The sequence below is a fragment of the Rhincodon typus genome, chromosome 26 (assembly GCF_021869965.1).
Source record: "Rhincodon typus isolate 14 chromosome 26, sRhiTyp1.1, whole genome shotgun sequence".
In the NCBI taxonomy this organism is placed as follows: domain Eukaryota; kingdom Metazoa; phylum Chordata; class Chondrichthyes; order Orectolobiformes; family Rhincodontidae; genus Rhincodon; species Rhincodon typus.
Window position 1 is genome coordinate 32598476 of NC_063357.1, and position 24523 is coordinate 32622998.

General features: G+C 41.7%; 1 protein-coding gene across 12 annotated transcripts in view; it reads left to right on the forward strand.

Annotated features, from left to right (window-relative positions):
• Positions 1-24523, forward strand: part of LOC109924869 (septin-5-like) — a 155271-nt gene that overhangs the window by 74123 nt on the left and 56625 nt on the right. For 7 of the 12 annotated variants that reach the window (XM_048612731.1, XM_048612740.1, XM_048612738.1 and 4 more), the window contains one exon: positions 3153-3488. In XM_048612731.1, the coding sequence (XP_048468688.1) occupies positions 3153-3488 (336 nt within the window). Of the gene's footprint in view, positions 1-676; positions 836-3152; positions 3489-24523 lie in introns of all 12 variants that reach the window. The other 5 variants (XR_007264871.1, XM_048612729.1, XM_048612730.1 and 2 more) reach the window with 1 other exon arrangement.

Below are 24523 nucleotides of genomic sequence, written 5' to 3' on the forward strand. Positions count from 1 at the left end.
ATATCTATATAACTCAGGAAAGAATCGGTTTGATTAGCGGCCAGAAAGGAAACTTGTGGAGGTGAAAGTTATGAATATCATCTTAATTAATGCTTTAAATTTAAAGTTAATCTTCACAAAAGCAAATGCTGCAGCATTGCATGCTTATGTTTCAGTGAGAGAATACTTTTTCAAGGCCAAAGTAAATCTAAATATAATCCATCAAGTCAAGTTTGTGCCTGGGATATGACTTGCCCAGTAATAACATCTGCTAGAATCATAACAGATGGCATATGGGATACTTTCTTTTATTAACCAAGGCATAGAATATAAGAGTTGGAAATTTGCAGCAGAACTGTATAAGTCACTGGTTATGCAACAGATTGAGTTTTGCTTCCAGATCAGGTCACTGCCTCACTGTTACACAGTATAGTTAAAGAACACTCATGCCCTGACCAGCTGAACCTCATCTGGCATATATGCTGCATGAACTAGTTAGAACCGGAATTGATGCTAATTAATTTTGCTGCAACTGTTGAACAGTTTTTTGCTTCTATTATTTTTAATCGGATCACATTTAAATTTTCTGTTTTGCATAAACCTTTCCTTTGGCATGTTCCTTTTTTCTCTTTGTTTTCCTTCTTTTTCATTTGCTCTGTCCTTTTTGCTGACTCTGCCATTCCCTTCCTGTACTGAGATGGCACAATGTGACTTGCCTCAGGGCAAACCTGAAGATGATGAGCATTCTGTGCGTTTCCATACGGAGCACACCAGCTACAACGAGGTATTTCAACCTCAAAGTGACCACAGTGCCAGGAGGACAAGTTTCACACGGTGCTGTGTGGATCAGAAACAGGTAACAATTATGCAGATTGAAATGTTAGTCATTTTATTCTTGGAAATTAGTCAATGATTTTTTTCAGCCTCTTCACGTACCACTTGTAATAGTGATGCTTATTGTACGCTTCATAATTATTCCCAGTTAGTAACGCCTACTCATTGTTTACTATCCAACTGTAATGTTTACTCGATTTCCTATTAGAATCTTGTAATCTTTATTCCCCAATAATTTGAAATAGTATGGATGCAATATTAATGATTTCCTCATTCTTAAGGTTTGTTGGATAGTAACATCTTGTTTGCTATTAGATAATAAAATTCCCTCATTGTTGATCAGATGATCACCTCATTGCTAAGTGCATATCCCTTCCATTTTACTTATGTCTATCCTTTCTTCACAATTGTAGCCTAAAGGACATGCTTTTAATCTGAATCATTTTACATAAAATTCTAACATTTAATTCTTTTAAATTCTCTATGATCATTTCTTTGCTGCAGAGGCTGAGATAGTTCTCCCCTATGACAACAGTACGATTCTGAATGCTGCATATTCACCGAATGTGTAGGAGGCCAATTTCACAAAAGTTCCAGTCTCCAACCCTTCACACTCTCAGCGTCCCACGGTTATTCTACATGGGACAGACAAGATCATTCTCAACATACCTTTTTCTGAGGGCTGATATCTGAAATCTGGAGTCTAACACTTGTTGTTGTTTATAAACTGGAAGTCGGAGATTTGTAAATACAGGAGTTGACCCAAGCAATGTTTCTTCTTTTGAGACATACCTGAGCAATGACATTAGTTTCAAAAAGCCACACAGAGGTCATTCTGATACGTTATTGATTATTCAGATGGCCAATAAACAGTCACGCCCCCAGCTCCATTAGTCTTTTTCTTTCCATAAGTTGGCCTTTGATACTTCAGCCAAGTGAGTTTGTTTTTGTATTAACTGAACAGTGCATGTTGATAGACAGTCAAACTGCTGGAATAGACTCAAAAGGCCAAACGGTTTCCTTCTGTTCTATAAGTGATTTGATTCAATCGGCAAAGGTTTTAATTCACTCAAACACATTTACTTCGACATTAATAAAATCAGGCCCATTATGTTGTAGCACAACTGTCCTCACGTGGCATGACACATTTGCACTTTCTCATAAGATCAGACCATTCGGGTCTACTTAGTCATTCTGCAGGGATGAACTAAAACCCTCTTTTTGCATCATCCTGTTGATTTTCTGCAGGCATCCCAAGGTTACCGTGAAAGCCTCGCCTCAAACATTTCCCCCACCCTCCCACCCGAGGTGCACTGAACCTCCGGTGAAACCCACTGCTAGTCGTCTCCCTCTAATGATAGCACAGCCCCATGATCCTCTGGGACTATGGTGATTTTTTTTTTCGTCTTTATTGGTTGATTGTTAAAAATATACAGAAAGATTTCATAATATTGCAGCATTGAAAGTAATTAGAAGCAATTTTCCTTAGCTGAGATCAATTGTAAGATCTTCAACTGTTATCTAAGATTGGTTAACTCCGCGCGAGTTAGTCATCAAGAGAGGAATGATAATTGTATGTGGATTGTTGCTTCACCATGTAGTATGCTTACTGCTAAATCCATTCAAGGGACTGTTTTAAGTGATTAATATTAGGACAGTATTTCAAATGGAAGGTCCCTGTGGATCAGAGGTAGTGTCCCTACACCTGACAGGAGACTGAGTTCATGTCCCACCTGTTCTAGAGATGTGTATTAACATTTCTGAATTGAAAAATAATTAGGACATCCTCCCCAAATGGATTTTTATCACTAAGTCTCATTATATATTAGAAGCATGAAACCCGACTTGTCAATCTTTAGAGTTTTCAGAAACTGATTTGCATCATGATGATACATGCCTACAATATGTTATGGACCTTAGTTTTGCATTTTGTTTATGAAAAGAATTCTCAACTGCAACAGAATAATAAGCAGCCACCTTCCACTTTAATACACTTTGTTCTTGAACCTGAATATCTTGTGTTTTATCATTTTAGTATAAGTACTGTGATACTGAGTGGTAGATGTGATTGTTCAACATTAATCAAGTTTCACAGTCAATCACTATTTTAGTTGAAATTAAATCAAGCTGTTTCTTCTGAAATGAAAACCTTATTTCTCATGATGCATTTATTCATGATTTTGTTGTGCATAACCTTTTTTGATTTTTATTCCACACTTTCCAATATGTGTTCTCTCCTTTTCATTTCTCGCAATCTATCCATCTGTCTTTCTGGGATCTTCCATTAATGCTGGTCATCTTATAACCCCTCCCATGTTTGCTTCCATTCTCCCTACTAGCTTGCTCACTTTCTGAAGGAAGACTCGGACGATTCTGAAGTAGAATGGATAATGAAAGAGTCTACCAGTGAGAGAAATCCTTTACGTTCTTGCCAGGAGAATTCTGCAGTAAATGTAATGGGCCGTGAAAAACTAGACAGCATAACTGCACTGGGAATACCAGACTACATGAGTCCAGCAGGAACGTCAAATGTAGAGAAAGAGCAACATTGGAAGCAGACGCTCAAAGGGCAGCAGGGCGATAGCCTTCTCGTGGCTATCGAATCGATACCAGTTAACGGCATGCCCAGGGCAAGGAGTCCATGGGGAAAACTGGACCCATACGATTCATCAGAGGTAACGTGAACAGAATTAGAAGTGAAATAGTGGTTAAATAAATTAATCTATAGTAGGCAGAATAGTGTGAACACTCTTGTGTGAATTAAACATTAATATCTGTACAAAGAGAAACAGTTGCCAGATGTGCTGACTGGATCCAGAATTCCCTGAATTTATTTCAGATTTCCGTAATCTGCAGGGTTTTTTGTTTTTTTTTTACCTCTGGCCAACCAATATCTTGGCTATCACACCAAATACCTTGATTGATTTGATTGTGTTTCATAGAATCCCTACAAAGTGGAAACAGGCCAATTCAGCCCATTGAGTCCACGCCAACCCCTGTAACCCTGCATGTCCCATGGCTATTGCACCTAGCCTGCACATATTTGGACTGTGGGAGGAAACTGGAGCACCACGCAGACACGGTGAGAATGTGCAAACTCCACACAGACAGTCGCCCGAGGGTGGAATTGAAGCCGGGTCCCTAGTGCTGTGAAGCAGCAGTGCTAACCACTGAGCCATAGTGCTGCCCCCACGCTCTCCTGTTTATTGTGCATAAAATCTATATTCTACTGGAAGTATATATTTTAATACCAAAGCGTTTTTAATACCAATGCATTAAATGAAAACTCATGAATTTAAACTTTGTGATCCTGTCAAAGAATTCAAAGAGATTTGGACACCACCACCCAGCCCCCACTTTGGTCTGTGGGATTTTATTTGTTACTTGTTACAGAGTAACTCGTGACTAAACTGAGAAGATTGAATCCTGTTTTGATCAAAACTGAATCTCATTTGTCCAGAGAGTAGTAACAGATGACAAAAACCTTAACGTTTTTGGAGTAAGAATATACCAGTTCCTTTACATGCATTAAATTGCCAAAATTTACCTTCTAATTCAAGAGAGATGGTATGAAAATACAAAAGTATAGCACTTGTATATGGGAACACTACTAAGATTTGGGGATTGAGACAAATATTTGGAGCAAAATAAATGAATCTTGATTCTGCAGCTAACCATTAGATGTCTGTCTTGACAGTATGAGAGACTGATTTTAAAAACCTAACATATCCATTCTTGAGGGATAGTCAGAACTGCAGATGCTGGAGTCAGAGATAAGTGTGGAACTGGATGAACACAGGCCAGGCAGCATCAGAGGAGCAGGGAAGTTGATGTTTCGGGTCAGGACCCTTCTTCAGAAATGGGGAGGGGGAAGGGGGCTCAGAAATAAATAGAGAGAAGCGGGCTAGGGCTGGGGAAGGTAGGTAGGATGGTGATAGGTTAGTACAGGAAGGGAGTGGTGGGGATTGGTCAGTGAGGTGGGAGGAGCGGTTAGGTGGGAGAGAAGATGGACAGGTCGTGACAGGTCGAGGAGGCGGGATTGAGAGGGAGGGTTGGACATGGGATGAGGCTGGGGGTGGGGAGATTTTGAGACCGTCCTTGACCTTGATTTGAAAATTGCTGAAATTGATTAAATACAGGATCTCAAACTTGAAACGGTTCAGAAAAGATTTACAAGAATGTTGCCAGGGTTGGAGGGTTTGAGCTATAGCGAGAGGCTGAATAGGCTGGGGCTATTTTCCCTGGAGCATCGGAGGCTGGGGCGACCTTATGGAAGTTGATAAAATCTCAAGGGGCATGGATATGGTGAATAGCCTAGGTCATTTCCCCAGGGTAGGGGAGTCCAAAACTAGATGGCACATGTTTAAGGTGAGAAGGGAAACATTTAAAAGAGACCAAAGGGGCAGTTTTTTCCACACAGTGGTGCATGTATGGAATGAGCTGCCAGAGGAAGTGGGGGAGCCTGGTACAATTACAACATTTAAAATGCATCTGGATGGATATATGAATAGGAAGGGTTTTGAGAGATATGAATAATGTTCATATGAATAAGGTTTCAAGGTCGCAGGAGTGTACCGGCAGGCAGGAAGGTGGTTTGAAGTGTGTCTACTTCAATGCCAGGAGCATCCGGAATAAGGTGGGTGAACTTGCAGCGTGGGTTGGTACCTGGGACTTCGATGTTGTGGCCATTTCGGAGACATGGATAGAGCAGGGACAGGAATGGTTGTTGCAGGTTTCGGGGTTTAGATGTTTCAGTAAGATCAGGGAAGGTGGTCAAAGAGGGGGAGGTGTGGCATTGTTAGTCAAGGACAGTATTACAGTGGCAGAAAGGACGTTTGATGACGACTTGTCTACTGAGGTAGTATGGGCTGAGGTTAGAAACAGGAAAGGAGAGGTCACCCTGTTGGGAGTTTTCTATAGGCCTCAAAGTTCCAGAGATGTAGAGGAAAAGATTGCAAAGATGATTCTGGATAGGAGCGAAAGTAACAGGGTAGTTGTTATGGGGGACTTTAACTTTCCAAATATTGACTGGAAACGCTATAGTTTGAGTACTTTAGATGGGTCAGTTTTTGTTCAGTGTGTGCAGGAGGGTTTCCTGACACAGTATGTAGATTGGCCAACAAGAGGCGAGGCCACATTGGATTTGGTACTGGGTAATGAACCAGGCCAGGTGTTAGATTTGGAGGTATGTGAGCACTTTGGTTATAGTGACCACAATTCGGTTACGTTTACTTTAGCGATGGAAAGGGATAGGTATATACCGCAGGGCAGGAGTTATAGCTGGGGGAAAGGCAATTATGAGGCAATTAGGCAAGATTTAGGATGCATAGGATGGAGGAGGAAACTGCAGGGGCTGGGCACAATTGAAATGTGGAGCTTGTTCAAGGAACAGCTACTGCGTGTCCTTGAGAAGTATGTACCTGTCAGGCAGGGAGGAACTGGTCGAGCGAGGGAACCGTGGTTTACTAAAGAAGTTGAATCTCTTGTCAAGAGGAAGAAGGAGGCTTATGTAGAGATGAGGCGTGAAGGCTCAGTTAGGGTGCTTGAGAGTTACAAGTTAGCCAGGAAGGACCTAAAGAGAGAGCTAAGAGCCAGGAGGGGACATGAGAAGTCTTTAGCAGGTAGGATCAAGGAAAACCCTAAAGCTTTCTATAGGTATGTCAGGAATAAAAGAATGACTAGAGTAAGATTAGGGCCAGTCAAGGACAGTAGTGGGAAGTTGTGCGTGGAGTCTGAAGAGATAGGAGAGGCGCTAAATGCATATTTTTCGTCAGTATTCACACAGGAAAAAGACAAGGTTGTCGAGGAGAATACTGAGATACAGGCTATTAGACTAGACGGGATTGAGGTTCATAAGGATGAGGTGTTAGCAATTCTGGAAGGTGTGAAAATAGATAAGTCCCCTGGGCCGGATGGGATTTATCCTAGGATTCTCTGGGAAGCGAGAGAGGAGATTGCAGAGCCTTTGGCTTTGATCTTTGTTGTCATTGTCTACAGGAATAGTGCCAGAAGACTGGAGACTAGCAAATGTTGTCCCCTTGTTCAAGAAGGGGAGTAGAGACAACCCTGGTAATTATAGACCAGTGAGCCTTACTTCGGTTGTGGGTAAAGTGTTGGAAAGGATTATAAGAGATAGGATTTATAATCATCTAGAAAGGAATAATTTGATTAAGGATAGTCAACACGGTTTTGTGGAGGGTAGGTCGTGCCTCACTAACCTTATTGAGTTCTTTGAGAAGGTGACCAAACAGGTGGATGAGGGTAAAGCGGTTGATGTGGTGTATATGGATTTCAGTAAAGCGTTTGATAAGGTTCCCCATGGTAGGCTATTGCAGAAAATACGGAGACATGGGATTGAGGGTGATTTAGTGGTTTGGATCAGAAATTGGCTAGCTGTAAGAAGACAGAGGGTGGTGGTTGATGGGAAATGTTCATCCTGGAGTTTAGTTACTAGTGGTGTACCTCAAGGATCTGTTTTGGGGCCACTGCTGTTTGTCATTTTTATAAATGACCTGGATGAGGGCGTAGAAGGATGGGTTAGTAAATTTGCGGATGACACCAAAGTCGGTGGAGTTGTGGATAGTGCGGAAGGATGTTGCAGGTTACAGAGGGACGTAGATAAGCTGCAGAGCTGGGCTGAGAGGTGGCAAATGGAGTTTAATGTGGAAAAGTGTGAGATGATTCACTTTGGAAGGAGTAACAGGAATACAGAGTACTAGGCTAATGGTAAGATTCTTGGTAGTGTGGATGAGCGGAGAGATCTCGGTGTCCATGTGCATAGATCACTGAAAGTTGCCACCCAGGTTGATAGCGTTGTTAAGAAGGCGTACGATGTGTTAGGTTTTATTGGTAGAGGGATTGAGTTTCGGAGCCAAGAGGTCATGTTGCAGCTGTACAAAACTCTGGTGCGGCCGCACTTGGAGTATTGTGTATAGTTCTGGTCACAGGATTATAGGAAGGATGTGGAAGCATTGGAAAGGGTGCAGAGGAGATTTACCAGGATGTTGCCTGGTATGGAGGGAAGGTCTTATGAGGAAAGGCTGAGGGACTTGAGGCTGTTTTCGTTAGAGAGAAGAAGGTTAAGAGGTGACTTAATAGAGACATACAAGATGATCAGAGGATTAGATAGGGTGGACAGTCGAAGCCTTTTTCCTCGGATGGTGATGGCTCGCACGAGGGGACATAGCTTTAAATTGAGGGGTAATAGATATAGGACAGATGTCAGAGGTAGGTTCTTTACTCCGAGAGTAGTAAGGGCATGGAATGCCCTGCCTGCAAAAGTAGTAAACTCGCCAGCTTTAAGGGCATTTAAATGGTCATTGGATAAACATATGATAATGGAATAGTTTAGGTTAGATGGGCTTCAGATTGGTTTCACAGGTCGGCGCAACATCGAGGGCCGAAGGGCCTGTCCTGCGCTGTAATGTTCTATGTTCTATATGGGCCAAATGCTGACAAGTGGGACTAGACTAATTTAGGATATCTGGTCGGCATGGACAAGTTGGACTGTAGGGTCTATTTCCGTGCTGTACATCTCTATGACCCTAAATGATCCTGTACCTTAGAGCCCGTAACAGAATGCTGGGGTTCCTGTGCTGCCACCCATTGAAGGGTCAGCAAAGAATGCATTCCTGCTCTGACTGGCCATCTGCAGCCATTAACAGCTGGAGACAAGACTTGCTCCCCTCACTGGAGAGGACATCCCTATCAGAGAGATGATGAGCAATCCTTGCCAGTAAATTAGATACAATTCGGCTCCACATGTTGTAATAATTAGCTGATAATCAATTGACCAGGAGCTGGCTGCATTAACTAATTAGAAGTGGCAGTTATCGCATTTATTTTGTACTATTTGATATAGGAACTTTTTGCCCTGTAGTTGGGAAAATGAGTATCCATTGGAGTTTAGAAGACGGAGTGATCATCTTACTAACACACAGGATTCTTAGAGGGACTGGACAATGAGAATGCTGAATGGATGTTTTGCCTCTATGCAAGAGACTAGAACTAAGGGACATATTTTTTAAAAAGTGCTTTTTCATTGAAGTTCGTCCCTCAAAAGTCACGAGTTGGGGTGGACAGGGTGTCATTTGAGATAGATGTAGACAGATTCTTGACTAGTAAGTGAATTGTCAGGTTATGTGGGGTTGAGATCACTATCAGATCAGCCTTGATCTTGTAGAAAGGCAGATGAGACTCGTGATGATGAGCTTACTCAGTTAATTCAGAGAGGAGGAAGACTTCCTTCTCAAGAGGGTAATGAGTTATTGGAATGCTTTACTGTTCAGGGCTGTTGAGCCTGGGCCACTAAGTGTATTCAACATTGAAATGGACCATTTTTTTAATCAGTAGGACAATCAAGGGTTAATGGGGAAAAGGCAGGAAAATGGAGTTGAGAATTATCAGATTAGCCGTGAATGGCAATGCAGACTCGATGGGCTGAATGGCCAACTTCTGCTTCGACATCTTAAAGTCTTAATGGAATTGTGTGTCCCTGCTCCTGATGTAGAAGTTTGTATATTTGCTCACCATTAAGTTCAAGGAAGACTGCTTGTAAAGATTTCATGAGCTTTCGAACATTAATTTCCCCATCCTGCTCCAGCTTTGAATTTGACAGCATCTGAAAAGAGATCTGTTGAGTCTAGGAGTGTGAGCTTATCAAGCAGGCTGAGTGATCAGATTGAAGAATTCTTACAAACATGGTACATTGATGGAAAGTTGAAAGGGATATGGGCCAAACGAAAAAGGGACAAATTCAGTTTGGGAAACCTGGTCATCATGGATGAGTTAGGCTGAAGGGTTTGTTTTCATGCAGAGTGACTTGATGATCTCTCAAGGCTGTTCAACTCCTACATTCCTTTGTTGACAAGTATACGTAATAGCTTATCAAACACAGCTCTCTGTTGTGGTGTCTAAGTCCTTCTCTTTGCATGCTCATTCTAGACTGCTGACTTCTCTTTTACACATGTCAGTCATGTAAATGATGTTATAGAATCATATGAATCTCATTATGCCACATCTCTCCAAGTTTCTCTCTTTTTGGTCCATGTTATTCCTGTCAATTACTTTTACTCACTTAATGACTACAAAAACTATTACCAATATTCTTGTTGTCATCATCATGATCACCTTTTCTCCCAACCTCCCTCAAATTCCAAATCTCTCAGGCTGAGAAGTTCTGGAACTCTGACTGGATGTCTAACTCTGGTTTGTTTGAATTGAATGCGAGCACTGATGGTGTTGTATCTTGTCTGGAATATTTGTACCACTCTCCACACTGTCTGATCTAGTATGGCTGTCCCACAACCTGTGATAATCGAACTTCATCTCGCTTGTAGGCTTGAATAAGATCAATGTCGTCTTGTTCCTCCTAAATGCCTCTTTCATACCACTCAACAGCATAAAATCTCCATTAATCTGTTTTTCTGATGACTATGGTTTCTGATTTCCTGGTCCTTAACCACACTTTCTGCCCTGGTTTTAAAGTTGACTGTGTTTTTTGCCCTGTGTCTGCAGTTGTGATTATACTCTAAACTGGCCCATCCATTTTTAAATTACTCTCCATTAACAAATCTGCTGCTGCTTATTTACTATTCTTTAGTATTGCTGTGTAACAGAGTAGTGGGAGAAGCAATGGCTTGGTGTTATTGTCACTGGACCCAGGTAACGCTTTGGAGACCCAGATTTGAATCCCACCATGGCAGATGGTGATATTTGAATTCAATTTTAAAAATCTGGATTGGTGGAAAAATCCATCTGGCTCACTAATGTCCTTTAGGGAAGAAAACTGCCGTTTTTACCTTACATGTGACTCCAGACCCACAGCAACGTGGTTGACTCTTAACTGCCCTGTTGGCAATAAATGCTGGCCTGGCCAGTGATGCTTCATCCTGCGAACAAATAATAAACCATTAATTCCCAATTTGGGTTCCAATACGTTAGTGATCTTGCAGTCTTAACTACTCTTTCCGCCTCACCATTTGACTTAGAACCTATCATCTGGTTGATGCTGGCCTCCAAAGGGAACTTCCTGAATGCTTATTCACAAATTGAGATCTATTCTCTGATATCAGTTCAGGTGGGAAACTGTGAATCCACTTTATTGCCACTTCAGTCCCCCTTGAATACTTTTTGACTACAAGTAAATAAGTCCTTGCTAGCCTTTTCCATGGCTTTGTTTAGAAATCTTGATGAAATTATTGGCCCTGTACTCACATGGCTGTGTACCACAAATGTTTGATCCATGGAAGGCTGCAGGACTTTTGAAAACAAAAACAATGTTGCTGGAAAAGCTCAGCAGGTCTGGCAGCATCTGTGAAGGAGAAAACAGAGTTAACTGTTCTGAGGAAGGGTCACCAGACCCGAAACGTTAACTCCGTTCTCTTCACTGATGCTGCCAGACCTGCTGGGCTTTTCCAGCAACTTTGTTTTTGTTCTTGATTTACAGCATCTGCAGTTCTTTTGGTTTTTATTTTAAGACTTTTGAAAAGCCTAGTCACCACTCTGAGGTATAAAGTGCACAATAAGCAATGTCCAGCTTTGGTGTGGAAATTCTATGCTCATACACTAATAAGTCTTCCACCAATGTCAAATACTGGTGTTGCTTGAGGTACCTTTCTCTGGAACATATTTTGACCATCCTTGCAGACAAATTATTGAGATGTCCAACGTCGTGTCAGATTATTGAGCAGTTAAAATTTGTCTACATTTTCTCTCAGTTGGTGTGACAGCCATAGAATAAGACAGCACTTGCAAAGAAATTGCTCAATTTACTGCTGCCTCCAAGAATGTGCCTGCTGCTACTTGTGTGTTACTATCAGGGGTTAGCTCAGTGGGTTGGTCAGCTGTTTTGTAATGCAGAGTGACACCAACAGCATGAGGTTACTATGAAGGACTCTCCTTCTCAAACCTTTCCCCTTGCCTAAGGTGTAGTGATACTCAGGTTAAACCAGCACCAGTCACCTCTCTCCAATGAGAGATCAGTGCTATAGTCCTCTGTGACTGTGGCATCTTTTACCTGAAACACAGCCTATTCCATAATTGTATCTCTTCATCCTGAGCCTGAATCTTTGAATGTGTAGGTTGTTTGAGATTTCTTTCTATCCCAGTAATGTTAGCAAAGGCCTGTGGTCTGTCTTGACCTGGAGTTTCAGTCTCATGGGGTAGTGTCCGAACTTTTCACACACCCAGTTAATTGCCAATGCTTCCTTCTCTACGGTTATGTACCTCTGTTCAGTCTCGGTCAAAACTCTTAAAGTGAGATTGACTGATTGTTTATATGTGCTTCTGCGCTAGAAATTGGTGGCTCTTATCTTCCTTGGGCCCACCATGATGCCTAGCTCTTGGATCATGTTTCCTTGAAATATAACAGCATTCTAGAAAGTTGGGATTTCTCATTTAGTGTGGTCATTAATTAGGCCAGTGTTTTGAATTGCTTTCCTGGCCTTTTGTTGTTTTTCTGTCTCGATTTTACTATGCATCAAGATATCATCCATATGGCAAATGGTTTGAGACTGGACTGGGTCACTGTTTCCTCTTCCAGTCGTACTCTTCTGCTAAATTTTACATTTAACCAGGTTTGTGACACAACAGTTCATGTATGTTTCAGACTCTGCCAGGTTCGGTATTCCGAGCAAATGGGCTAGGTTTTCAATCAATAACAGATAACTGGTTCATTGCCAAAATAAACATAATCAAAGAGGTGGAGATTATGGTCTGTTTGGATTGCTGAATGTGTCTGCTGTTCTAAGAAACTAATTTGCACATGCTTCAGTCTGATGAAAACAAATAGAAAATTCCACAGAGCATGAATTTCAAAGAACTTTTAGCTAAATGATGGATCATCATTGAATCCCTAAAGTGTGGGAACAGGCCCTTCAGCCCAATAGGTTCACACTGACACTCAGAGCATCCCACCCAGACCCATCCCCCTATAACCCACCCCCCTATAACCCACCTAATCTACACATCCATGAACACTACGGGCAATTTAGCCTGGCCAATCCACTTAGCCTGCACATCTTTGGATTGTGGGATGCAACCAGATCACCCGGAGGAAACCCACACAGACACGGGGGAAACGTGCAAACTTCACACAGGCAGTCGCCCGAGGGTGGAATCGAACCCGGATCCCTGGCGCTGTGAGGCAGCAGTGCTAACCACTGAGCCACAGTGAACTGATGAAAAGAAAATTAATCACGAATTGTCCCAAATGGTATTCTGATCCCAAAGTTATTCTGTACACCCAAGTGTCCCTCCCTAGAATAATTGTCTGACTCTGAAGAAATTATCTGGGAAATAAAAAGTTCTGATGGGTACTGCGTCTGGAACCCTCCATAAAATCACCTTCAATTTGAATTCTGTGGGTTCTGACACTCCTAAGCTTAATTGTTATCTGGGTATAGTTAGAGGTTTAAAGTCAACTCTCTAATTCCTGGTAACAATAAGACTGAACCACTGACTCCCCATTGACCTGCCAACTACATCCCTCCCCAATCCCTGACACCCTCCATTTCCACCTCCCCCCCCGACCCCCAACCTGACACCTGACCCCTGACCCACCTATATCTAAACTAATCCCACCTCACTGGCACCACCCTCCTGACCTAACCCCCAACCCCTCTGTAGCCACCTAATCAATCAGAGACCCTTGGGACTCCACTCCACACATCCTACTGGACCCTACAACTTCGGGCCTCAACCCAGGGTCTTTCCCAATGCTTCCCTGAGACCTGAAAACTGACATCCTCCTCCTGCTGCCCCACTTACCTCCCACCCCCCCATTGCCCCTCCCACCACTGAACTAACCATCCTCTTTCCCCCACCCCAACCACCACCATGAGAGGCAACAACCTTCCCGCAATAAACCTGGCCAACCCCCAAATATGTAGGATCCGATCACTCCCGAACCCCACTGCCCTCCAAAACCAGGACCCACTAGATTCAGCGCCACCTCAGCAGAATTTTGACATATTTTAACTGTCATTTTGTCACTTTTGACTAAGCTTTATGTTGATTTACCCATGAACTTGAATATCTGTGCCATCTGGATCTTGGGAGTTCTGTGTTAGCTAATCTGACACACAACCATGTCAAGCTTAAACATCTGATTCTGTGATGAGTTTAAATCCTGCTTAAAATCCTTTTCCCCTCAAGTTGTTGCAGAATCTGATTTGACTCTCTTTGACCTCACCCACAAATGTTGTCATCACCTTTTGTTATGTATCTTTAAGTTACATCATTTCTACTTTTCTGGAATTTTTCCTTTTTAAGCATACCGTTCCTTTGTTTTTGACGCGAGGATGATGCTGTTAATTTACAATATTTTTGAAAGTGTCCAATTGGCTGTGCCTACAGCACACAGCTCCTGCTGAACATTAACCTGTACTTGTGATTCTGTATGGAGCCATACCTTGTACAAGCTTCAACTGGCTGGGGGCATTGATTTCTACACTTGTGACATTTTGGTAGGCATTCAATAGGATAATGCCACTTGGGGCCAACCTGACTGTGTCAGAAGAATCCACAATGTTTTCTTGAAGTGCTAACCATTTTTAGACCGGATTTCTGGCTGCATAGCAAATTGGATGTTTCAATGTTAAACCTGCCCTGGAAAGAAGGAAGTCTAATGACTTTTTATCCCTCACACCAGCTACTATACATTTAGTGTAATTATATTGTTTTGCACACTTTTACAATTACACACGTGTAATTCTGAAGTTGTTCTATAGCAGTGAAACTGTCACTTCAAGAGATCCCACATCTGGCCTGATGTCTGCACTTTTGTCTGCCGCTAACTGTACATTGAGATGCTGGTCTGAACTATCCTGGGCTGCAGGTGTCTGAGACATGCACTGTACCTGAGGTTGCTTGCTCTTTATCTGTAAGAAACTTGTTCAACTCCTTTTTATGTACTGTGAAACCTGTTTATTGCACATGTACGTTGTGATGTATATTGTTCTGGAAAGGATTAATAGTGAGGTGTGCCAAAAGTACTCTGATTATGTCATATGGACATATGAGCAGAACAGCTTAGGATCTCAAAGGTCTGAGACCAAGCATCTGCTCCCTTCTCAAAGTCCCTGTAACAATGTCTGTTATATCAATGTAATCTGTAACTAGCTGCTAACATGTAATAAACAATATCTTGTTTACTAACTTCCAGTTAGGAAGTGATGTTTCTGCCCCAACACTAGACCAAGCTGCCCCTGTGGTTTCCTACTTTTAACTGGTGGTAACAGTCTCATCATGAGCAGCAGATGGAGAAAAAACACACAGCAGGTGGCCAAATATATCTCTTCAGCATAGTGTGCAAAACCTGACTTTGCACATGCTCATTCTAAGCTAGTGCCGTCACTCTCATTGAGAGTCATGTGATCAGTTACGGCTTATGATTTACAGGAATTTCATTATAAACACAACCCAGTATCTTTGTACATGTTCTTTTCCTCAACAAATGTTTTAAAATGTGCCTGAAAAAGGCTCACCTGAAGTCTGTTAAGTGCTGTTTAATTTTTGATGAATGAATACAGAAAAATTTAGATGCTTTCATACAGATGGGAGGAGAGGAACTGGAAGATTTCAGAAGCAGGAATGGTTCTCCCTGACAGCAGAGAGATTGAGGATTTTTTTAAAACTGAAAAGTTCAAATTTATGAAGCTCTTTGTTTAGTTTAGATAGGAAGGAATTGTTTCAATTGGCAGACAATTGATAATCCGAAAACAAAGAAAAAATTAAGAACAGTGGCAAAAGAACCAGACTGTCGCTGAGATTATTTTTATAATATAATGAGTTGTTGTGATGTGGAATGTGTTGTATGAAAGGCAAGTGGAAATAGATTCAGTCATAAGTCTCAGTGAATCGGATATATATTTAAGGAGGAAGCATTTTCAGAGAGAAGAACAGGGTGTATGGACTAATTGGATAGCTCGAGCAGGCAAAATAGTTTGAATTGCCTCCTTCTATACCATATGATCCTTAGGCCAAGAATTCCTCTTGGATCTGTATGTGTTTCAAAAGGGATGATTAAATTATCTGGGTTCAGTTGGTAAACTGCCCACCATCTGCTGCACTCAGGAAAGTATAACCTCATTATGTAGTAAAATGAAGAAGACAACAGAAAAGTCAGACTATTACCAACAATGAATAAATGAATAGGATGTGACATCTCCAATTTGGGATCTATGTCTATAGCTAGCTGTGCATCTGACAATAATCCTAGGAAATACACCAATTAAAAAGGCTACAACTCCAAATGGTAGACAAATGAAACTTGTTCATTTCGTCTATTCTTAAATCTTGCATGATTTCAATGTGGACAATATTCTTCAGCTATTGAACTATTTGAAGAGGCTGGAAAGATGGCTTTGGATCAAGAACTAAATTATACGCTCTGATATTGACACCTTAAATAAAACTTGCATTAATATAATGCTTTTTATGATCATCAGACACCCCAGCAGTTTACATCCAATTAAATACTTTATTCAAAGTTTGACCACGGCTCTAATGTAGCAAATGTGGCAGCCAAACTGTTTGCAGCAAGATCCTACAGATAATGATAAAATCACAAGAGCATAAACATGGAGGAGCAGAAGTAGGTCATTTTGTCCATTGAGTCTGCACTGCCATTCAGAGAGATCCTGGTTGATCTAATAATCCTCTGCACCACACCAAAGTGGTATGGAGGATTAACCCCATAACTTTTCTCCACAACTCTTGACAACTTTTGAGTCTGTCTATCACAGTCTTGAATGTATTTAATATATTTGCAGTAAAGTATTCCATAGATTTAATACTGAGAGGAAATCCTTGCTCGTCTTTGCCTTAAAGGGGTGACCAATTGCTCTGAGATGATGGCTCCTGGTAGCAAACTTTCCCACTAGTGGAATGAACCTTTCAGCATTTCCTTGTTAAGCCTCTGAAGAACTTTTGTTTCCACAATGTCGCACCTCATTCTTTTGAACTCCAGTGAGCATGGACCCAAACTACTCAACCACTCCCTCCTACCTGGGATCAACCTAGTGAACCTTCTCTGGACTGCTCCAATGCCTATACATCTTCTCTTAGATAAGAGATCCAAAACTGTTCACAGTATTCCAGGTGTGGTCGGACAGATGCCTTGTACAGATTTAGCAATAACTCCCTCTTTTCACTCCATTCCCTTTAAAATAAAGACTGACACACCATTCACTTTCCCTCTTTCCTGTTGAATCTGTACGATTTTTTTGTGATATTTTCATGATGATCTCCAAATTCTCTGTTCTGTAACTTTCTGCAGTCTTTCTCTATTTAAATAATGTTTAGCTCCATTCTTATCTAATCAAATCTCACATTGAATTTCACCTCCTGAGATTTTGCCCACTCCCTTAACCTGTCTATATCCCTTTGTGAACTCTGGCATCCTCATTACTCAACGACTTATCCAGTCTTGTGTCACATAATCTGTTTTTGTGATCCTTTCCATCCATAACACTGGGGTAATTTGCTTGCTGTTCGAAATAGTACCCACTTGAGAGGAAAGACTGGGTCTTGAACATCTTACCTGAAATATACCACCTTCCAACAACTCTCCCTCACTTTTGGGGTGTGAAGCCCTGAGGTGGGATTTGAACTCAATCTTGAGAGTGCATGTCAGAGCGCAACTACTGAGCCACAGCTGACGTTGATGTTGTTGTGACCTCTGCTTACCTCTATCTCCCAGTGGAGCTATATCCACATATCCACAGCACTGGATTCTGAGCAGCCATTCAGACGAATCATTTGTTATAGGCAGGGTATGTCTTTCACTGGAGATGGTCAAAAGTTGTTATGGGACAGTATTTTCCATGGCCAAGAGGTAATCAAAGGGATAGCAGGAAGACCCCCTGCAAAAGCAAACTCTAGCATAAGGAATTGGTGCTAACCGGCCTTTATCACCTGTGATGCCAAAAAGCATTGATATAAAGACTAATGCAAACAAAGGCATCAGTGCAAGTGCTGTCAGCCTTACTACCACATGGAGTAAAATGCTACTGGAATATAAAGGATAAGTATGAGTTGGTTTGTGACTTTTGAGTGCAGCGGAGACATCATGAGATCGATGAATTTTCCTTGGGACTATTATCAAATATTTGAGAAGTGATTTTTAATTGTTCTGATTTTCTGAGAGTATGAACTGTTATTTTCAGCCATAAAAAGTGTTAGCTCTAGCACATTATTGAATACTTGTTTGAAGCAGCCCTGAGTAACCAGAGTAATGCAGATCTTATCCGTTCCGTTTGTGATAGGTGAGTAGCATATAGCTAGTAAGCCTGTAAGTCCATTAGTATAGTGGAAATAAAATGATTAATAAGTGAATTTTTAGAATTTTCTTTTTAATCTTTTCCTAGTTTAAATTGGGAAATATCAACAAAACTTCAAAAAAAATACATCTGTTCAAACTCGAGCGTAAATGATTATCAGTCACTTTTTTTTTGTTTTAACCAATGCCTGGCTGTAGTATGTGAATAAATGGAATTTATTTGAGAAGCACTCTGATAGAATTCATGAGCAAGCATCTACATGATCTCCATTCTGATGAAAGGGAAGTGGACTAAACACAGATCTTTCACCTCTGGTACCCAGGTTAGATCCAGTCATAGCTAATGGGTGGCTCCTCTTGTCCATTGACAGAATGAAGTCAGTTTGAGCTTTGCAATTCAGTTTATACATTGCTTGGCACTACCTGGAAATCTCACTTATATTGATGGTCTGTGGGGAGAAAAAAGGTTGCACTGGTACAAGATGGTGGTTGCATTGGTTGGAGTCATACCTGACACAGAGGAAGTTGGTTGTGGTTGTAGAAGGTTAATCATCTCAGCTCGAGGACATCTCTGCAGGAGTTCTTCAAGGTGGTGTCCTCGGCCCAACCATCTGCAGCTGCTTCATCAATGATCTTCCCTCCATCACAAGGTCACAAGTGGTGATGTTCGCTGATGATTGCATAATGTTCTGGACCATTCGTGACTCCTCAGATACTGAAGCAGTCCGTGTTCAAATGCAACAAGATCTGGACAATATTGAGGCTTGGGCTGACAAGTGGCAAGTAACATTCACACTAGACAATGCCAGGCAATGATCATCTCCAATAAGAGACTATCTAACACCACCCCCTTGATGTTCAACGGTGTTATCATCACTGAATCCCCCATTACCAAAATCCTGGGGGGTTACCATTGACCAGAAACCCAACTGGACTTGCCACAGTAGTTACAACAGCAGGTCAGAGGATAGGAACACTGCAGCGAGTAACTGTCCTTCTGACTCCCCAAACCCTGCCCACCATGTACAAGGCACAAGTCAGGAGGCTTCTGAGCCCAGGGCCTATCCGCTGTGTCCACTTTTCATTTCTTTTTAATTTTTTCTCTCTCTCTTCTCGTTTTTTTTTCCCCTCTTTTTTGTTTTGCTTACCCCTTGTTGAAGAGCTTGGTCACAGCGACAGCTTCAGCATTGACCCAGTGTGGACTCGTGGCAGCAGAGAGAGTTTTGGTTCCTGGTGATATTTGCGCCCAGCACAGATTCATGGAGGTAGCGGAGGAGGTGCATTTGGGCCTAGTACAAGACCCGGCAGCAGCGGTTACATCGGCCAGGTGGGCCATGAGCAGACTCCTGGCGGTGGAGGTGAATTTGGACTGGTGCAGTACCCAATGGCACGTGCGTGGGTGAGGTCCAGCGAGGACTCATAGTGACGAGGGCATCGGTGGAGGTGAGATGGCGCTGAAGAATGGTGACTTTCATTCCAGCAGTGGCAGCGGGACTTATGCTTGGCCAGGAGGTCCATGGCAGAGCACTTAACAAGAAGGACTGTGAAGTTGAACACTTTTTTAAAATTTCTTTATTCTTCTGCCTTTATATTCTATGTTTTAGTTTAATTTTCTGTGCTTTAAAATGGCACCAGAGAATGGCGACACTTTACACTGTATTTTGTAACACAATACATGTGACAATAAATAAATCAAATCAAATCAAATCAGTGGAGTACTCCCCACTTGCCTGGATGAGTGCAGCTCCAACAAGGCTTGACACCATCCAGGACACAGCAGCCCGCTTGATTGGCACTACATCCTCTCCCTCTACCCACCAACGCTCAGTAGTGGCAGTGTGTACCATCTATAAAATGCATGCAGAATTTCACCAGAAATCCAAGGACAGCACCTTCCAAATCCATAATCACTTCATTGTATAAGATGTACTTTAGCTTCACAGTGGACTGGCTCCTTATCAAGCCCAAGAACACATTTTCAGTGACCTAGATGGTAACTTTTTTTGTTGATCTTTCTATGAACTCAAATTCATACATAGAAGAATGCAAAAACAGATTATGCTCTTAGAACATCGTGTTGTATAGATACTGTTATAAATTATTCCTTAACTGTACACAATATAGGACACGATTTATGTAATAATCAGAACAGGATCAGCTGCCTTTGTTACTGGCCTTAGTTTATTCGTTTGTTCATACAATATTTCTAATCTTTTCTGGAGCTTTTCCTGTACATCTGTTGGGTTTAACTGCAGGTGCAATCTATGCTCCAAACAGCACTTTATAATATTTTGGAGTTCAATGCTAAATAGTTATGGAAGAGTAGAGGAATTAAGAAATTTGAAAAGAAAAAGATAAAGCCATGCAATTATGTCATGATTTTCATGACCAGCAGATATCTCAGGTTTTTTTATTTTTTACAGTCAATGAAGCACTTCTGAAGTATAGTCATATTTACAGTGTAAGGAAATACACCAGCTAGTTTGTACACAGCAAGATCCCAGAAATAGCAGTATTTTAATGACCAGGTATTCCACTTTGTGTAATCCTAATTGAAGAATAAATATTAGTCAGGACACTTAGAATAACTCCTATTCTCTTTGAAATGGTGCCATGAAGTCTGTTACATTCAAGATGGGCCTTTTTTCAATATCTCTTCTGAGAATCAGCTCCTCCAACAGTGCAGCACTCCTTCAGTACTGTACTGAAGTAGAAGCAGTTATGTCAATCCATAATGCTAGGAGTGTGGGACGTTGCAATTTCAATATTCAATAATGGAATTGGAAAGTTAAAGGATTTATACCAGATCTTCAGTATTCATCCTCCCAGCTTTGGAGCAGGAGTGGGCCATTCAGCCCCTCGCACCTGCTCCGAAATTCAATAAGATCATGGCTGATCTGTATGCCTGCCTTTGGCCCATTTCCATTTGTACCCTTAATAAAAATTTGCCTATCTCAGGTTTAAATTTAACAATTGAATTAGCATCAACTACCATTTGAGGGAGAGAGTTCTAAACCTCTACTATCCTTTGTACGTAGAAATGTTTTCTAACATCTCTCCTCAATGGCCTGGTCCTAATTCTGAGATCATACTTCCAGGTTTTAAAATCTTCAAATAGTTTATTTTTAATTGACCCTGATTTCAGGATATCGATAGGGAAAGACTGAGATTACATCACCCTTAACCTGCTAAATTCTAGAGAATAAAGGCCTAAACTGTCTAATCTCACCTCAAATTTAACCCCAGTCCAGGTATCATTCTTGTAAACCTGTATTGAATTTCCTCCAGGGCCCAAACATCATTCCTATGATGTGGTGTCCAGACCTGCTTACAGTACTCTAAGTGTTGTCTAACTAGGGTTTTCTATAACTGTAGCATAACATCTGCATCCCTATATTTCCTGCCCCTTAGCTATGAAGGCCAGCAAACCATTAAGCGTCTTGACTATTTTCTGCACCTGTTCGTGGTATTTTAAATAGCTATGCACCTGAACCCTCAAATCTTATTGGACATCCACTGTTTTTAACTTTGTGCCTTCTGGAAAAAAAATCCCTGACCTATTCTTTTTCAGCCCTAAATGGATAACCTCACATGCTTTTGTTAAAATCCATCCATTATAGCTTTACTCATTCACCTAATCTATCAACATCCTGTTATATTTTTATGCTGTCGTCAACACTGTCTACAATGCTACCCAATTTTGGGTCATTGGCAAATCTGAATATTTGACTTTTTACGCCATTATCCAAGTCGTTAATGAATACTGTGGATATTTGAGGCCCCAACACAGATCCCTGCAGATACCACGAGTCACGTCCTGCCAAATTGAGTACTTACCCATTATTCTAACTCTGTTTCCTGCCACTCGACCAATTTCATACCCATGTCAGTAATTTGCCCTCGGTTCTGTGGGTTTCCAGCTTAGCTAGCAGTCTTTTGTGTGGGGCTTCATCAAAGGTTCTGGAAGTCCATATGAACAACCATTAACTTATCTCTGTCCATCTTTTTTCATGATTTCTCCTCCTATCTTACTCAATATGCTTTTTATAGTCCAAATTGTTCACTAAACTGGCTCTGTTTGTTCGTCGTGTTAACTCCTACCTTCCGTTCACATGCTGACCTGCTACTTCAGTTTCCAGCCTCCCTGCCATGTTAGTTTAAATTCTCCCAATTGGCATCAGCTAACCTTCCCACAGGGATATTTTTGCCCCTCCAGTTGAGGTGCAACCTATCTTGTATAGGTCTCTCCTGCCCTGGAACAGATCCCAATGACTAAGATATCCAAATTCCCCTCTCCTACCCCAGCTCTTTAGCCATGTATTCAGCTGTATTATCTTCCTATCTCCGGCCTCATTAGCGTGTGGCACAGGGTGTAAACCTGATATTCCTGACCCTTGAGGTCCTGCTTTTTAACCTTCTGCCTAACTCCCTAAATTCCTTTTGGTAGGACCTCATCTCTCTCCCTTTCTATGCTGTTAGTTGTGATATGGACAGCAACGTCTGCTTGTTCACCCTCCCCTTTCAGAATGTCCTGTGCCCACTTGGGGACATCCCTTGGCCTTGGCACTGGGGAGGCATCCTGGAGTCTCTTGCAGCCACAGAAATGCCTATCTGTGCTGCAGACTGTAGAGTCCCTGACCACCACTGCTCACCCGCACTTGGAGTGTCCCTGCTGTTCGACACAGCCGGCTATGGTGCCACCACACTGGCTAATGCTGTTCCCATCCCCTGATGGGTCACTTCACCATTCCCTCCAATAGTATACAAAATTGTAAACGTGTCAGAGTGGAAAGCCACACGGGTCTCCTGCACTGACTGCCTGCCCCTCATGTTTGGTGTGCCCACATACCTGAAATGATAGAATCAAGAACATAGAATCCCCACTGTGACGCTATATGCAGTGATGCTATATGTCACTTCGTTGCTCCTCAGGGAATCCAACTGCTGCTCCAGCTGATCCATGTGTTTTGATAGAAACTGCAAGTGGACACTTCCTGCAGATCTACTTGTCAGGGCCTCTTGAACTCTCCCTGCCCACATCTCACAGGAGGATCCCCCACGGAAAAGAACTTGCCATTTCTAGCCCTCTAGAGACTACAGGATTTAAAAAAGTAAATAAACAAATTTTCTCCAGTTACTTTACTTACAATTTTTACTTGCCAACCAAGAGGCTTACGAATTATATTATCCTCCAAACAGCTGTCCAAGTACTCTGCCTTGCACTACAGTCAAATTCCCATTACTCAAAGTGTAAAGCTATGAAAGAATTTTTAAAAATTGAATGTAGTGGGAAAAGAAAGGTCACCTGATTGGTGAGTATTAATCAGGGAGGGTTATAAGGGCTGGACGGGGTAGAGATGGGGAGGGTTGGAGAGCTGGAGGAGGTTACAGAGATAAGGAGAAGAATTTGAAAATCAATGCTTTGCTAAATTGTGAGCTAACATAGAGCAGCATGTACAGGAATGATGAATGAATGGTCAAGGTCTGGTCAGCAGAGGTTTGAATCAATTGAATTATAGAGAATGTTAAAAACATTACAGACTGTGAAGGAGTGAAAATGGCAGTAAGAGCGCGTGAGAGGAGAATCTTAGCCAAGAGTAGTGATTTAAATCATGCAGGAGCTCTGAGGTTTTCAATTATGAGAACTGATGAGTCTTTGCATACAGGAACAGCACAATGGAATAAGGGAATATTTATTCCTTTATTCCATGAGGAATACCAGAAAAATCAGAGCCAGCGTACACAGTATAAATATTGCAGAGGACATTGCAACAAAGAAATGAAAGCCTATCTAGCATGGAGAAAGCCCTAACTACAGGAACCTGGATTAATTGCACACACGTATTCTGTTGGAAAAAGGCAAAGTAAATCTGCAAAGATGTGGGACAATGATTCTGACAGATTATTCTACACCATAGAACAAGTTGGCACTGTCCAATCAAAAGGTGAGAAATGGTCTGTGGCTGCTGGAATAATGATGGTGGGGGGAGAACATCATCAAGGGAGTGTGAAAAGTGAGATTGATGTCAATGTTGTGTGTACTATCATGAGCTTCACGGATCTGTGAAAAGTGGCTCAAGCTGGTGACTCTAAGCTTAAGCTATTGAAAGTAAATTCGTCATGGAATGATACGGATTCTCAGACGAATGAAGCTGACAGCCTACTGCAATGGGAAGGAGGAGGATCTGCAGTTCCATGTTGTAGATATTAAGCAAATCTCTTACCTTGAAGCAAGTCTAAAGCTTGGAATGTAACCCTACATGTACTGGAAGAGACTTGCAGCAATTTTCAGAGCACAAGGCCATTAATGGCCAAACAGACTTTTAAAAAGTAGAAAGATCTTTTAATGGAGGTGGCAAGAACTGCAGATGCTGAAGTCAGAGACAGCACAGTATGGAGCTGGAGGAACACAGCAGGCCAGGCAGCATC